We start from the raw sequence: 15,150 nt of genomic DNA, 5'->3' as shown, positions 1-15,150 counted from the left end.
GAAGAAATAGTAAAAAAAAAAAAACAAGAAAAAGAAAAAATCAACAAAAAATCGGAAAAAAAAATCTTAAACGTCAGAAAAATGGGGGGACATATTTGGAAAAGCAAAAATATTCAGAGAAAAACAGAAATAAATAATTCAGAAAAACAGGGGGAAATAGGGAACAAAATATCAAGAAAAAGAAAAAAAAATGCAATACTCTTCCCGTACCAATATCTATGCTGCTTTCTATAATAGTGCCACATAAATGACATGTAGCTTGTATTTTTTTTTTTAAAACAGATCTTTGATCTTATCGCCAGTAGTTTGTGCACGTGTACCTAATGAAGTGTCCACTCATCCAAGCACGCCAGATGTCAAGTGTTTACAGTACGTCACAGAGGGACCGATGAGCGACACCTCACCGGACCAATCAAAACACAAGCTCAAATCAGTGCTTGTGCAATCAGAGGCGTGAAGCAAGCACTTGGCTCCGCCCTCCTGTGGACGTTGGAAAAGAACGTCATCTGCTGAACTGCTTCATACATTTCACTTAGCTTTAGCCGACATTAGCGTAGCGTTTCCGTCGCCTCGAAACAAATATGTCCCTCGTCAACCGATAGTCCGCCCTGTATTCACCAGACGCCGCTTTCAAACATGACCGTGAAAGCCGTACGCCGACGCGAAGACGGGCGGAGCGGGGAACTTAGCGGCTAGCTTTGAGTCGCTGCTAGGTGGCTAGCGGCCGATGGGCGACAGAGGCTAATGTTTAAAGAGCGCTAAGCCTATCACAACAAGCCCGGCTCCTTAAACACAACCTGCCCCTGAAGCCGACACCAACAGACGACTCCCGAGAGACTCCCCATCTTCTTGAACAGTAAGTACGCGGGACGAGGCAACCGTAACGGTCGCTAATATTGTGTGTGTACGTTTTTGACAACTGTCAAGTTAGCGACGTCTTAATTGGTGCCCATTTCAGCCGGGGCTTAATTAATTAGCCTTCCTTTATAACCACCTTGCTCAATGCCAGTGATAGTCCCAGTATAACGCTCCCTTGAGTGATGAAGTAAAATTATTTTGTGGTTAAATCACGTTTTGCATGAGTGACAGTGTCTTCCATCCATGTTAGTGTTGGCATCTTGATATGAAATGGATGCTGCAACCGTTAACACTGTGGCCACGTTTTAATGGCCTTTTATGTGTTTGCATTTGGTTTCGACTGTGGTCTTTATAACCTCACGATTATTAGTGGCAAAGGCAACCTAGCTGACAGCTAGGTTTCCACAATATTTTAATGTAAGAAACAGTCCTTTTCAGGAACACTGGTTAACCTTAACAAATGCTCCCACTGGAAATGATGGGGAACTGAAATAATCTGTGAAAAGTCGCTGTCAAGTGAATCTAAAGGTCTTCACAATTTGATATCCCAAAGAGGAATGGTTTTAAACCCTGCCGAATTTGAATGAACGAGCAAATTGGCACTTGAGTGTTCAAAATCTGGAAAATTCAAAATGTTATTGTCAAAATTATTTTAATAAAGAAGTAAATAAATAATAATATGGTGGACCTGCTCTGAATTTGTTATTGTCCATAAGTTCTTATTTGTCAGTAACTTGGGTCTAAATGTGTCTATTGTATTGCTGTTAATGTTTTATGTTATGTTATGTCATGTTTGTTTTGTTGTGTTTCTGTAAAGCGCTTTGTGACAGCTCAGGCTCTTTGAAAGCCCTACATAAATAAAGATGACTTGACTTGATACACAGTCATAATTTGACTATATATATCAAGGCAAGTTGGCCTTTTGTTGAGTAGCAAAACATTGGCAGCACTTGAACCACCACCAGGATCCGGACCTTTGTCTGCATCATATTGAGGAGTTCATAGCCCTGCTTTCCCCGGAATCCACCCAACAGTGAGTCTCGCCGGCCGGTCGAACCCTCGACTGGAAACTTCCATAATACTGCTGTTGGCTATGAATCTGGCCGCCGATTACCTTGTGGCTAAGTAGCCTGTACATATACTCATGTTTTGCTAGGGTGTTTTTTTTTTTTTCTCTTTTGGCAATCCCGATGGCGCTGACGATGTGACTGACCATGTCCATTCAAAGTGCTGCTCTTCCAGGAAATTGACCGCTTCTGATGAGTCATCAACCCTGGTAGACGATGTAAAGATATCCCTGGCGAGTCCTCCTCAGCTTGTAAAAGCATTAAATACGTACATTGATTTGATTATTTGTTATGTGCCTAACCCGAGATGTAAAGCTGGGTGAAGTCCAAATTCCAGGAGCTTTAAAATAATGTACTTCTAATAGCAATGCACATTAGTGAGCTCTGAGCTCGCTCCTGTGTGCTTGTCTGCCTTTGACAAGCTGATCACAGCCAGCGTGCATCCCATCAGCAGCTAACCGCTAAATTGACTGAGCTCGTTAAAACAGCCCTGCTTGTCCGACTCCACCGAAATCTCCGTCACCTGACTTTGAATCAAACCTCTTGGCCTTTCATGTCACCATGTAATGAATGCTTGCAAGGGCAACAAAATCCAAGATTAGCCGAGCTGACTACATGTTGCCGTGCTGCGAGCACCTGAAAAGAATCATGATAATCCCTCTGAGCTGCCACTCCAACCTGTGTATGTATGTGACATCGCTTACCTTGTGTAGGTGGAGAGGTAAAAGAGTGACTTCACTTAATCCCATGAATTCACTATTTTGCACAGTTGCTGGTTGCACAATTAGTATCATCGCTAGCAAAGTGTCTCCATCTCTTCAAGCAACCTGTTGATGTTCATTTAGCTAATGCAGGTGCAGAACGAATGTAGCAATAAGAAATCCAACACTCAGCAAGAGTTATCTTGGCATCAATTGGTGCCAAGGAAGCTCTTAAGATGGTGCCTTTCTGTTGCAGCATAAACCAAAGTTGACTTGTCTGTTTCTGCACATGAAGAGTAATTATCATCACGGCTGGCTTGAGTTATTTCTTTGGCGCTGTTCAAATAACTGCTAAACAAAACAAAATGGGTTGCTAAAGCAATCCTGGAGTAGTTAGTATTTTTTTTTTTAAGCCATTTAGCATTAAGTTTGTAATCTGGAGCAAACTTGAGATTCATGCCAATTACCAACCGAGAAAATCTCACACTATTCAGTTCACAGTAAATCCAACATCGTGAGTTTGTGGTCTCGCTGTTTCGCATTTTTTTTTGTACAGTTCTACGATTGAATTAACTCCTTTTGTGCTCTATAGACGACATTAGAGTTTTCCAATGATGCCAAATGTGTAGGGGTGGGGCTTTGCAATGCTTTGCTACCTTTGATTGCATCATAAAAGAAAACTGCTTTCCTCAATGCAAGCACTTTTTAGGGAAGAGGAAACGTAAGTGTATAACACTTTTTATTGAACAAATTTAGGCTTTAAATGTTGTTAGCATGTTTTCTATTAGACTCTTAAGAACACAAAGTATTGTTTGAATTATTTTAACTGTATTTGAGTCTAGCATTTAAGTTTTAAAAATGTCCTCTGTAGTGGACACATCATAGCTTAAAAATAAAAAAAACTTTTTTTCAAAAATTTCTTTTGAAATATTCCAGTTACTTCACAAAGATTGGGGAATATCAAAATAAACATGATTGGACAATATATATTTTTTCCTGGTAATCAGTAAGCTATCAGAGACCACTTTCTGTGAACAAATTTGTCTTTCTTAAACACTGTTGTTATGCAGTCAGTTACATAGTCAGTTGTTTCATTTTATAAACTGTGACATTTTTGTGTAACATTGCAAAAGTAAATAAATAAATAAAATTACTTAAATATTAAATCAATATTAATATTCCTCGGAAATGGTGTGCTTAAAAAAGTTGAAACACAAACTAGGTTTTAAACTGTTAAAATTGAATCTATAATACACATTTTTCATAGAAACATATGCAAAACTGAGTCAGTTACTGGACAGATAAACACATTAAAAGTAAGCCGATGAGTTTTCTTCGCCTGAAGACTTCCGTTCATTTCCCCGCCACTCTTATGAGGCGCTCCCCCTAGTGGCCCGCCAAGTAAATGCTCAATAAGTCATGAACAATGGAGCCGTTATTGTGGCTATATATTAACTACAAATATCGCGATACTTGTGTAGGTGTACCGATAATCCATCGGGAGACAAAGTATCAGGATTTATCACGGTACCGATATGTCATCACACTCCTGTGTTGTAGCAGTTGGTATAGAAAACTTGGCACGTGACATTCAGGCTTTGCTTGATTAGGACAGCGGGAGTTTTATATTCAAATCAATTCAAATCAATTCATCTTCCCTCTCGTGCAGGCAGCCCGTAGGTCTCTGCCGAGCAGGGCCATGGGTGCCTTCCTGGACAAGCCCAAAACGGAGAAGCACAACGCCCACGGCGAAGGGAACGGCATCCGCTACGGGCTGAGCTCCATGCAGGGCTGGCGCGTGGAGATGGAAGATGCTCACACGGCCGCACTGGGGCTGCCTGCGCCCGGTCTGACGGACTGGTCCTTTTTCGCCGTCTACGACGGCCACGCCGGCTCCAGGGTGGCCAACTACTGCTCCAAGCACCTCCTGGAGCACATAATCAGCGCCAGTTTCCCGCCGGCCCCGCCGGACGCCTCGGAGAGCGCGACCGACGCGCCTCCGGCAGAGGTGGCCCCCACGGTGGAGGCGGTGAAAGCCGGCATCCGGGCGGGCTTCCTGCGGATCGACGAGCACATGCGCAGCTTCACGGACCTGCGCAACGGCATGGACCGGAGCGGCTCCACGGCCGTGGGCGTCCTCCTCTCGCCCGAGCACTTCTTCTTCATGAACTGCGGCGACTCGCGCGCCGTTTTGTACCGAAACTCCCAAGTGTGCTTCTCCACGCACGACCACAAGCCTTGCAACCCGCGTGAGCGGGAGCGCATCCAGAACGCCGGCGGGTCCGTCATGATCCAGCGAGTGAACGGGTCGCTGGCCGTCTCCCGGGCCTTGGGGGACTACGACTACAAGTGCGTGGTCGGCAGGGGCCCCACCGAGCAGCTGGTGAGCCCCGAGCCGGAGGTTTACGAGATGCTTCGGACCCCCGAGCAGGATCAGTTTGTGGTCCTGGCGTGCGACGGGATCTGGGACGTCATGTCCAACGAGGAGCTGTGCGAGTTTGTCAAATCGAGGCTGGAGGTGTCCGACGACCTGGAGAGAGTCTGCAATGAAGTGGTGGACACCTGCCTGCACAAGGTTTGTTCACAAGCGTGTTTGTGTGCGTTTGAGATTTTGGTTGACTCGCAACGACTGACTCTGCTTTCACTGTTTCCGTCTGCTCCTTAGGGGAGCCGGGATAACATGAGTGTTGTGTTAGTGTGTTTGCCCAACACTCCCAAAGTGTCGGAGGAAGCTGTGAGGAGAGATGCAGAAATCAACCAGTACCTGGAGTCTCGCGTGGAAGGTGAGGATGAATGGATATGTTGTATTCTTAACACGTTTTTTTTTTTTCTTCTCAACAAAGCAGCTGCAGTCTTGCCCTGGCTTCGCACATTTCTATTGTCGAACCTCCTCCAACCAAATTAAGCCATTGGGCTAAAGCGCCTGGCAAAACCTGTCTCTTAAAAACTACGGGTGACTTTAGAGTCATTTATTTCATAACTCCCGCAAATCTGCGTCAGCCGTAAATGCTCGAATAAAATGCCAGGACATGCTACAAGGCCCACGTCGCATTCCGATGCATTTCATCGTCTTAAGAGACCAAGAATTGATCAAAACAAAACTCAGACTTATCCGCTCTCCTGGATTTAAAGGGAGAAATGCTTCCGCACGCTCCTGGCCTTAATGGGTTAAATCCCACTGAATGCAGAAGAATGACACCATGATGGTGACCGCCTTTTTCATTTCAGCGAGCATCTCCCTTCCTTATTCCCTCTTGCGTCCCGCCGACATCATTTTCTTGCAGCGTCTTCTCTTTTCTCCCCCATTGGCCTCTTCCTCATTTCGTCCCTCTCGAGAGCCATAAAGCCTTTTTTTTTATTTTGCTGGTTTGCTTAGAAGCACTTCTCCCCCGGCAACAAGGGCTCTCCAGCTGTTTAACATTATGGTCAAATCTTACAAATAGATGTTCACCGAATGGATTTATTGGCATCTCGGAGTGGAATGAGGTCATTTAGCGTTGCGTGCTAATGTAAATGTTTGGCTTCTTGGGCCATCTACGACTGGTAGACGAAAAGAAAAAAAAAAAAAAAAAAAAGGATAATGTTTTGACTGAACATTTTCATGGCAACTTGCCACCATCAACTGACTTGCATGCATTGACTTTTTCACTCCGCAGCACAGTGTACTAGTGGTCAGCATGTTTGCCTCACAGTTCGGAGTTTTGATACTTTTAGTGCTGTCGCTATCAAACATTTAAGACTAATCTGGTTCATTTTGATTTTGCATTAAAGTGTATTAGGAAAACATTTTTTTTTTTACCCCGTTTTACTGTTTATTAACCAGTGATTGGTGGTTATTCCGTACCATCATTGTTTTCCAAAGTAAAAACAGATGTTTCCTAATGTTCTATTTTGAGTCTTCTTTCATGTAGAACTATGGAAATCAGTTAACAACTACTGTTGACATGCTGAAATCGGAGGATTTGGACAATTTTAAATAAAAAAATGGCGCCAAACAATTACTCGATTATTAACTCATTGACTCCCAGCCATTTTCGCAGAAGCAATAGTGAATGTTTTACTGGATTTTGACTGATTTTTCAAGGCCCACAGAATATTGTGTTCTATTGCTATAAAAATATGGAACCTACCAAAAGAAAGATTAAAGTTTCTTCTTTCATCAAGAAATAAAAAAAGTATATTTCTTATCTTTTTCCGTTTTGCAGCAGTTAGCCTTAGGATATAGCTAAGTTTCACATTATTCAGAAATCTATTTAGAATTCTGAGCAATTTTTCAACATGGCCCTGGTTGAACTCCTTTGCTCTGCTGCCACCTGCTGGTCGTTTGTGTAATAACTACAATTTCTTCAACCATTCCTTGCAGTTGAGAGGCTTCATCAAAGGCTTCTGTATGCTCTAGTATAAAAAAAACATCTAAATACGTTTTTGGGACACTTAACAGTTAAAATAGAACGTATTAATACGTTTTTGGGAGCAAATTATTTAGTTGTTGATTGTTGAGTTGTTGATGATAGTTGTTGATTCCAGTAATCAATTACCGGTACTTTTGACAGCTCTAGTTACTTTCTGTGAAGAATGAGCACGTTCTACCCATGTGCCAATCTAAATTGTTCGTAGTTGTGAATGGTCTTTTGTCAACATGTGCCTTGGTGGCAACCAATCAAGGGTTCACCCTGCCAAAGTCAGCTGGGATGGGCTCCAGCTCCCAACCCTAATGAGGACAAGTACTGTCAAAACCGGATGTCTGGACGGATGGACGTGTTGACGGTCCTCACTGTCGGGCTCTCGGCGTACGTTCCTCATGCGTAATGCGCTCTCTGCTGTCGTTTCCAGCGATGATGTCTCGGCCGGCCAACGAGGGCTTTCCCGACCTGGCCACGGTGATGAGGAACCTGTCCACTGACGGCGGCATGCCGGCTCTGCCGCCAGGGGGAGGCCTTGCCAGCAAGTAAGAGCCCCCCCCTCTCCGCCACCATAAGGTGTTTTATCTTTAGGCAAACCTAAACATGCCACCACTTAAAGGGGACTTTTGATGGACAATTGACTTTTTTTTTATTTTTTTTTATTACTACTACTTACGTAAAAAATGTTAAGTCTGAAGTGTCCTGTCCAGCCATAAAATGTGAACTTGTGCAATTTTTAGCTACCCAATTACCGAAACATGTCTGTGAGCTTGCCATTTTGAATTTTGTAGGATAACGGTGCGGCTAATTGAAAGCAAAGTAGCGCTACGGTGTTTGTGCAGAATGTGTCACATATTGTATCTGCACACTGATTGACAAGTATATGAAGTGAAAATATAAATGTCACTTTTAACTTAATAATGTTCTCTTCTCACGAGAGAAACTCTCCTAGTCACAGCACCCTTGGTCAGCCTTTGTATAGGGTCTGGAGTACATTTGCATGAAACTGCCGCGTATTAAAACACCTAGAATTCTTTTTATTAGCACATTATGTCTCCTTTAAATGTTGGCACAAGTAAACTGTTACTAACTCATGTTTTCCATAACAATAGTTGACTCTTGGGAGTCAAGCATACTAAATTAAATTGTTGGTTCCTTAACATCGTAATATTTGACAAGCAGCCTGAAAAAGAGTCTGAAAATGAATTGGAAATCTCTTGAGGTTTCTAAAATGTTTTGTTTTTCTTTTTCTCTCCTCTTACGTTTTCATTCCACTGTTCTCCTTGCAGACAAAGCGTTATCGAAGCCGTGTACAACAGTCTAAGTCCGTACAGAGAAGAAGAAGGGGTCAGTATCCGCTGCGCTATCCAAGACTTTGTAGCTTCCTCCTCATGTGACAAGTCGAAATAATGTGCGTGACCACCATTGGCCGTTTCCACTATGAAGGTGGAACGGTGTTACGTTAGTGTGTTTTGTTTGTGAAAGGCAAGTTTGAAGTGCGTTGTTGTCGTCACTTTAAATAGTTTGTTCAGGTCCTCTATTCTTGTAACATTTTCGTTAGCCATGTTCAATTAGGGCGTTTCGTCACTACTTAGTTCCCACGTGTACTTGAAAGGAACCTGTCACTTTTTTGACCTCTACCCAGCTTAAAATAATTGAAGTTACTTGTTTTTTCCCACACATGTCACATTAAATTCAAGTTCTAAATGTTATGGCCCACAATTGTGCCCTTCTGCAAAGTTTTCTGTGTTTGTTTCTGCATAATCGCAAACAAGTCCGTTTTTCTTTCTGGTTCAAAACAGTTAATCCCCATTGTGTCGTATGGCCCAGATGGTGTTGATTTTAGAGTTACTAATTATGCACACAATATTAGGTGCACTTGCATGATTAATAAGTTCAGACATCCATCCAGCCATCCATCCATCCATCCATCCATTTTCTTAACCGCTTATTCCTCACTACGGTCGCGGGGTTCAGGGGTGCAGCTATTTCTAAAATATTCTTATTATTCATAACATGGGAAGAGAATATATGTTCAGTACACTGACTGGGGTTTACACTGCAAGTCCAAGTGCCCGATTCCAATTGAATGTGTATATCAAATCAGTTTCTATGTACGTTTCATGACAGATGACATGAAGTTGCATGTAAATAACTTCACAAGTTTGTACTGGCAACACCACGCAAAGTATTTAAATATATTTGACAATATATTTGAAGTTGCGTAAGGTAATGTAACCTCCACATCACTCGCTGCAGTTATTTTGCTTCATTAATATTTACATTTGGGACCGCTGTTACTGGCATATGATTCGCTGTACTGTACAGTCGGCTTTCATGGAGATCTTCAGAATTTGGACCGTGTTTACTGTTGTGAGGCTGAAATTGTGAGGATTTGGATAATTTTACACTCAACTGTGACTCCAAACGAGTATTTCATTATCAAAGTAGTTTCATTAGGTTAATTGGTTAGTTGTTGATTTTTAACGTTGAATTGTGTTCCATAAGAAAAAAAAGGAAATTGCGACTTAACCTATGCAGTGTACATCAAGCCATCGCGGGGTGCAAAGAGTCTAACTGTATTCACCCTCTGATTAACGCAGCCATCCTGTTTCATTTGGTAAGTGATGACATATATGACTGTTCACCCCCCACACCCATTGCTTCATCTTTTTCCCCTCCGATCCGATTTCCTCTCACCTCCACACATACGACCTCACGCAGTCTAGCAGGCATGTCGACCGGCCGCCACCCCTCCGTCGACTCCCCCCCTCCCATCCGTGTCTACTCAACGCTCGCATGCGGAGACGCGTCTTGTGTGCCGACAATGGACCCCCCCCTCCTAACCACCCTCCGCCCTTATGTCCCGTGCGCTCAAACACGCATGCATACAGCAGCAGCAGCAGCAGTCCCTGTCTCTGTCACTTCCTGTCAACAAGACCGACGTCCTTCAAAGCTCTTCTGCAGGCCTGACAGAATGGAGCGTGTGACCCCTGTCTGCTTGAATTTTTTTTAATTTTGTGTTCAGGTTGCTCACTGAAAGCGGCTATACATTATAACAAAAGTCTCTCTTTTCCTCCCTTTGTCCCCAATGTGACTTCTTTCTCTTCTTTCTCTCTCTCTCTTTTTTTTCTTCACCTCCTTCTACTGTCTTGGCGGCTCTCCTCCTCCAGAGCGGCGCCAACTTGGAGTGTCACTGGTAGAAGTTCCTGATCTGCCTGGAGGACTTAAAAAGGACCAAAAGCTTGAGGATTGAACCCCCTCCCCCCCCCTTCCCCGTCTTCAATTGCTTTACACCTTTGACCCACTGGAAATTCACAAGAATAAGACCTGTGGTTGAAAATGGGAAGGTTCTGAACTTCTGACCAAGGCATCAAGCAAGCACACTTATTTTGTGCCAGGTAACTGACTCCCCATCCCCTTGTACTGTTTAAAAAAAAAAATTTCAAACGCTCCTGGACACTTCAGACCGGACTGATGGTCTCCACTTGCTTGACACACTAAACGTTATTTGCCTGAAAACCATTTTATGGACTTTTCTTTTTTTTTTTTTTTGCCACCAAGTCCAAAGACCGCCACACCTGAACACATTGGGGGGGTTGCACTCAGCGTTCAAAATTCTCCCCTGCGGTCCAAACTGACATCAGGCAGGTGTGTTTTCAATTGTGGTGAAAACCCTTATTTTTTTATTTTTTATTATTATTATTTTTTTCCCCACGTGCTTCCTTAACTCGCCACATGGTTGATATTCATAGGACCCAACACGCTTTGTTGTCATATGAATGATGATTCTAATTTATATATCAACAATTCAGAATGATATAGAGATGTTTTATATTTTGAGTTCTTTCTTCGTAAACCCAGCCTTGTGGCCTAATCTGTGTGTACGTGACTTGTTTGTGCGTACGTCGTGCTAAAGCTCGTGCACAGAATTCCGACACGATAGCGTTCCAAAGAGGGTGTGTGTGTGTGCGTGTGCGTGTGTGTGTGTGTGTGTGTGTGTGTGTGTGTGGAAACGGGAGATCCGGCCTCACCTTTTTGACACACACTCAAGCCTGTTTCGTGGTGCCACTATTTGTGATTTGTAAAAATCAATAAACAAAGAAAAAAAAACAATTGTCCTGCGACACGTCCCGACTGAGATCCCGTTTCAGATTGAAAACGTTGTTGGGAACTTGCATTTCAAGCCTCTGATTTTTAACCTAAAGGGGTGTTTTTTTGTTTTTTTGTGTCGGATATATTTCATAGTTAAGGTGCATTAACCTCATGATGTGTAGTTTTGGGACTGCAGTTGAACACTACACTTGAGAGAAATTGCTTTCAAATCATGTAGGTAGTAATATTTTTTACATTTGGAGAACTTAACACATTCCAAAAAAATGTTGGTAACATTGTCGTCCAAAGAAAAATGTACTTTTGTGAATTATTATTATTATTATTAAACTTTTGGTCATTTTAAAGTAGGAGACAACTAAAAATTTGGAGATACATGCTTTTCATTGGATAGAAAATGTTTTAACAACCAAAATTTGTAAACATTAAGCATGTTTTTCTTCCTAACAATGCATGACTTCTTATATAATATCTGACTGAATGATTGGGAGAGTTATTTATAACAATGTGAGAAATTATCTTCACATCTATCTCGTCGTCCTCAGAAGAAGTTTTGTGTTAGGCGATGATGCCAATACGGATGAAGTTGCAGCAACAAAAGCAAATGGAGCACAATATAACTGTCATTGTCTGTTTCAGCGCATTATTTGTGTTGACGTGAAACTTTGGATACTTGTTTTTCAAATTAGCTCATCATCATCATCATCATCACCGCTTACAATTTTTATGAGATGGCTGGTGGTCAGTAATGGCCGCAAAGATGCATGCTTGTATATTACAAGGTTTTATCAGGGAGATACCTGAACACAAGCTCCCTTTTGCTTCCACATCTGGACACTTTAAGATGAAAGAAAAAAAGTTTACAAGGAGCAGTGGGTCAATTTCTCACCAATCCATGGGGTCCTCCTGTACCAGATATTGTGACGTCGTGTAAACGTCAATAAAAAGAGAATTTCAAACCCGATGGCGCAACCTGTTGTCTGTTACGGTGAAACGAAATGAACCCAAACTCCCTTTGTTTGTCACCTTTTAGCATCTGGACATTATTTCCCAATGTTTTGTTTGATGAGTCAAACGTAAGTTTACAAGTTCTAGTTTTTTTCACTGATCCAATGGGTCCCCTCCTGTACTTATTTTGACTGTAAACGTCAATAAAAAAAGATTGTTTTAAACCCAGTGGAGAAGCCTTTTTTTTTTTTTTTTTTTTTTTGGTCTGTTGCCATCAAATGAAATGTACCGGTAATCAAATCATTCGTCGCCGCCTGTCTGGACATTACGTATGAATCCTGTAAAATAATTCCATCGCAGTTTCAATGTAGAGTTCTTGAGTGTCACGCCGCCACCGGCGTGACGGCCGACGCTTTTATTTTTGTATACCCATTTCCTGTTTACTTTGAAATTCTAACTCCTGTCTCACCCCAGGTCACTTGCCCTTCCTGCTGTCCACTCATTACCGGTCCCCGCCCATGATTCTCTCCACCTGCCACCAATTATCCCCAGCAATTAAAAGCCATCAGCCTCCTTCCTCAGTTTGCCGAAGTGTCACATCAGTGCATGGTAGCGTTCCACAGTCCTCGTGTCCTTGATCCCGTTACCTTGCCTTTTTGCCTTGTTTTTGTGCCTTTTCCTCCCCAGCGGAGCCCCTTTAGTTATCCCTTGTACCCCAGTGGAGTGTTTTTTTTTTGTTCTCCATTTTTTGAGTGCCCCTTCTCCTCTCAGTTTGAGAGGAGATTGCTGTTTGGAGAAAATAAAACTGCTGCCCTTGGTGGCCTACACTCACCCTGCATCTGAGTCCTACCTTTCCACGTCGTGTCATTCAGGTGGCCAGACACTTTCGAGATGATGATAATAGAAGCACCTACCTACCTCTCTCACCAGAAATGTTTGACAAAGTTTACTTCTAACCTTTTCCGTTCTTTTGTGATCAGCTTTAGAACATGGGTTGGTTTCACAAAAAAACACCGGCTTCTGTCCAAACGTGGAGAAAAATGAACTTTTTGTGAAAATGTCAAGCAGAACAGTGATATGACTTTGACTTTTTTTTTTCTTTTTTTTTTTTTGCTTTAGTGACACAGCAAGCATTAAAAAAATAATGCCTCTGAGAAGAGGGGTTTGTGGATGGCAAAGCAATTTATTTACAGATCTTAACTGTGCCATATGTTTCTTATGATACTTTGTTTATACCATATCGGCAATCTTTTTGTCCTTTACCTGATTAGTTGACTGTAAAATTTTTAATTTTAAAATATTTTAAATTAGAAATCCAATGGAGGAGTAGCTGCTACTTTTTGTCTGTTCCCATAAAACAAAATGAACCCAAACTCTCTCTGCCATCTTCCACTTCCTCTGGGCATTGTTTGATCTATTAACAATTCACTGAACTTCAGCTCCTGCATGATGAAAGCCGGCAATTCACAAGTTCCATGGAAGTTCCTCCTGCACGTGACATTCTGACAGTGAATGTCAAAAGATTTGATTAGAAACTCAGCGGAGCAGGTTTTTGTCTGTTGCCGTCAAATGAAGCCAAATTCTCTTTGTTGCCGATGTGCGTGTTTTGCTTGTATGCTGTTCTCTGTGCACATGCAGGCTCTGCAGAACGTTCCACACAATCTGCGCCACGACAAGTAGTAGTCAGGTAAGTGGAACCAATTGTCTTGATCAAGATTTGGCTTACACAGGTACCCAATTTATTGTGTTGTTAGAAATAATTAAAATGTATTGCTGCCACAAAATGGGGAAAAAGTTTTTTATGTCATAAATTTAAAAAGGCGCACACAGGGCTCAGACAGTGACTTAAACTGGAAGAAAACGATTTGGTTTGTTCTGACAAATGCGGAAGCCAAAGTTATAATGTGATAACGTTATTCTGCCTTCACGTGATAGATAACGTCACGTTACAACGGGATAACAATGTTAACCGGTTACAACGTGATAGCTTAGCATGTTATAACAGGATAACTTAACCGGTTATAAAGTGATGACTTACCACATAACGGGATAATTTAACATTAACCGGTTATAACATGATAGTTTGCCATGCGATAACGGGATAACGCTAACCGGTTATAACGTGATAGCTTACCATGCGATAACGGGATAACGTTAACCGGTTATAACGTGATAGCTTACCATGCGACAATAACGCTAACCGGTTATAATGTGATAGCTTACCATGCTATAATGGGATAACACTAACCGGTTATGTGATAGCTTACCACAATATAACTTAAACTTACCTTGTTATAAGGGGATAAATTTAACATTAACCAGTTATAATGTAATAGCTTACCATGCTATAACGGGATAACGCTAACTGGTTATAATGCGATATCTTACCACAATATACAGGGCTCTACACTAACTTTTGCACTTGTAGCATTGTTGCTACCAACTTTTTCAGTCGGTCGCGCCACACAGATTTTAGTCGCACCCTTTTTGGGTGCTATTTTTTATGGTAAATGTTATAAGAATTAAACAGCGGGTTTATCTTTTATTTTGATCCATTGACATACCAGCAACCAGAATTGAGGGTTGGAGCCTAGTAGATGATTAGTTATTGTAAACAGGAGTGACAAGTAGGACCATTGATTGTAATTAAGTTATAAATAAATAAATAAAAACACAGTGATTTCACATCCATCATTCTTAATATTTGCCAACTTTTATAGACTGATAGAAAGCCTACATTGCCCGCATTGATTGACTTTTTTTTTTTTTCTATCTGAGTTGGAAATGACCCACAGTATTTGAATGCAACTGCAGTTCGGCTCGCTGAACGCTGTCAATGTTTAAGCCCAAGTTCGCTCCTGTTAGTGGCTAGTACTTGCTAACGCTAACTTATGTTGTCTCATACAATTGGACTATATCGTCTGGCAATTTAAATCTAATTTCGAAGTGGCGTTGTGTTGATGTGTGGAAGTCGAAGACGAACTGCGACACTGTGCGTACTGGGTCATTTTCAAAATACAAATAAGGCAATTGCATCGGCGTCATTGTATTACTTAGGAG

The 15,150-nt window shown here is 41.9% G+C and overlaps 1 protein-coding gene across 10 annotated transcripts; it reads left to right on the top strand.

Moving 5' to 3' along the window:
* Positions 1-459: 459 nt before the first annotated feature.
* On the top strand, positions 460-12,921 carry ppm1ba (protein phosphatase, Mg2+/Mn2+ dependent, 1Ba). Of its 10 annotated transcripts, none has more exons than XR_013278396.1 (7): positions 460-856; positions 4,296-5,201; positions 5,292-5,409; positions 7,460-7,605; positions 8,319-8,376; positions 9,633-9,649; positions 10,203-12,314. XR_013278396.1 is itself a non-coding variant. In XM_077495201.1 (7 exons), coding segments are annotated over exons 2-7 (1,185 nt in total). In that variant the 5' UTR covers positions 460-856; positions 4,296-4,325; the 3' UTR covers positions 10,204-12,314. The 10 variants fall into 10 exon arrangements, 7 of the variants coding, with proteins under 7 accessions (XP_077351327.1, XP_077351324.1, XP_077351325.1 ...); XM_077495201.1 differs by having other exon boundaries at positions 7,460-7,574; XR_013278397.1 differs by lacking the exons at positions 9,633-9,649; positions 10,203-12,314 and adding an exon at positions 12,565-12,921.
* The last annotated feature ends 2,229 nt before the right edge of the window (positions 12,922-15,150 follow it).

This window comes from Festucalex cinctus, chromosome 14 (genome assembly GCF_051991245.1).
Source record: "Festucalex cinctus isolate MCC-2025b chromosome 14, RoL_Fcin_1.0, whole genome shotgun sequence".
NCBI lineage: Eukaryota > Metazoa > Chordata > Actinopteri > Syngnathiformes > Syngnathidae > Festucalex > Festucalex cinctus.
Note: the sequence above shows the minus strand (reverse complement) of the source record. Positions and strands in the feature narration are given on the sequence as shown.

Bases quoted from the DNA above. Each gene is read 5' to 3' on its own strand.
- ppm1ba (XM_077495195.1), top strand. From the start codon at position 4,326: ATGGGTGCCTTCCTGGACAAGCCCAAAACGGAGAAGCACAACGCCCAC. The intron at 5,202-5,291 runs GTTTGTTCACAA...TCTGCTCCTTAG, and splicing joins TGGACACCTGCCTGCACAAG to GGGAGCCGGGATAACATGAG. The intron at 5,410-7,459 runs GTGAGGATGAAT...TGTCGTTTCCAG, and splicing joins CCTGGAGTCTCGCGTGGAAG to CGATGATGTCTCGGCCGGCC.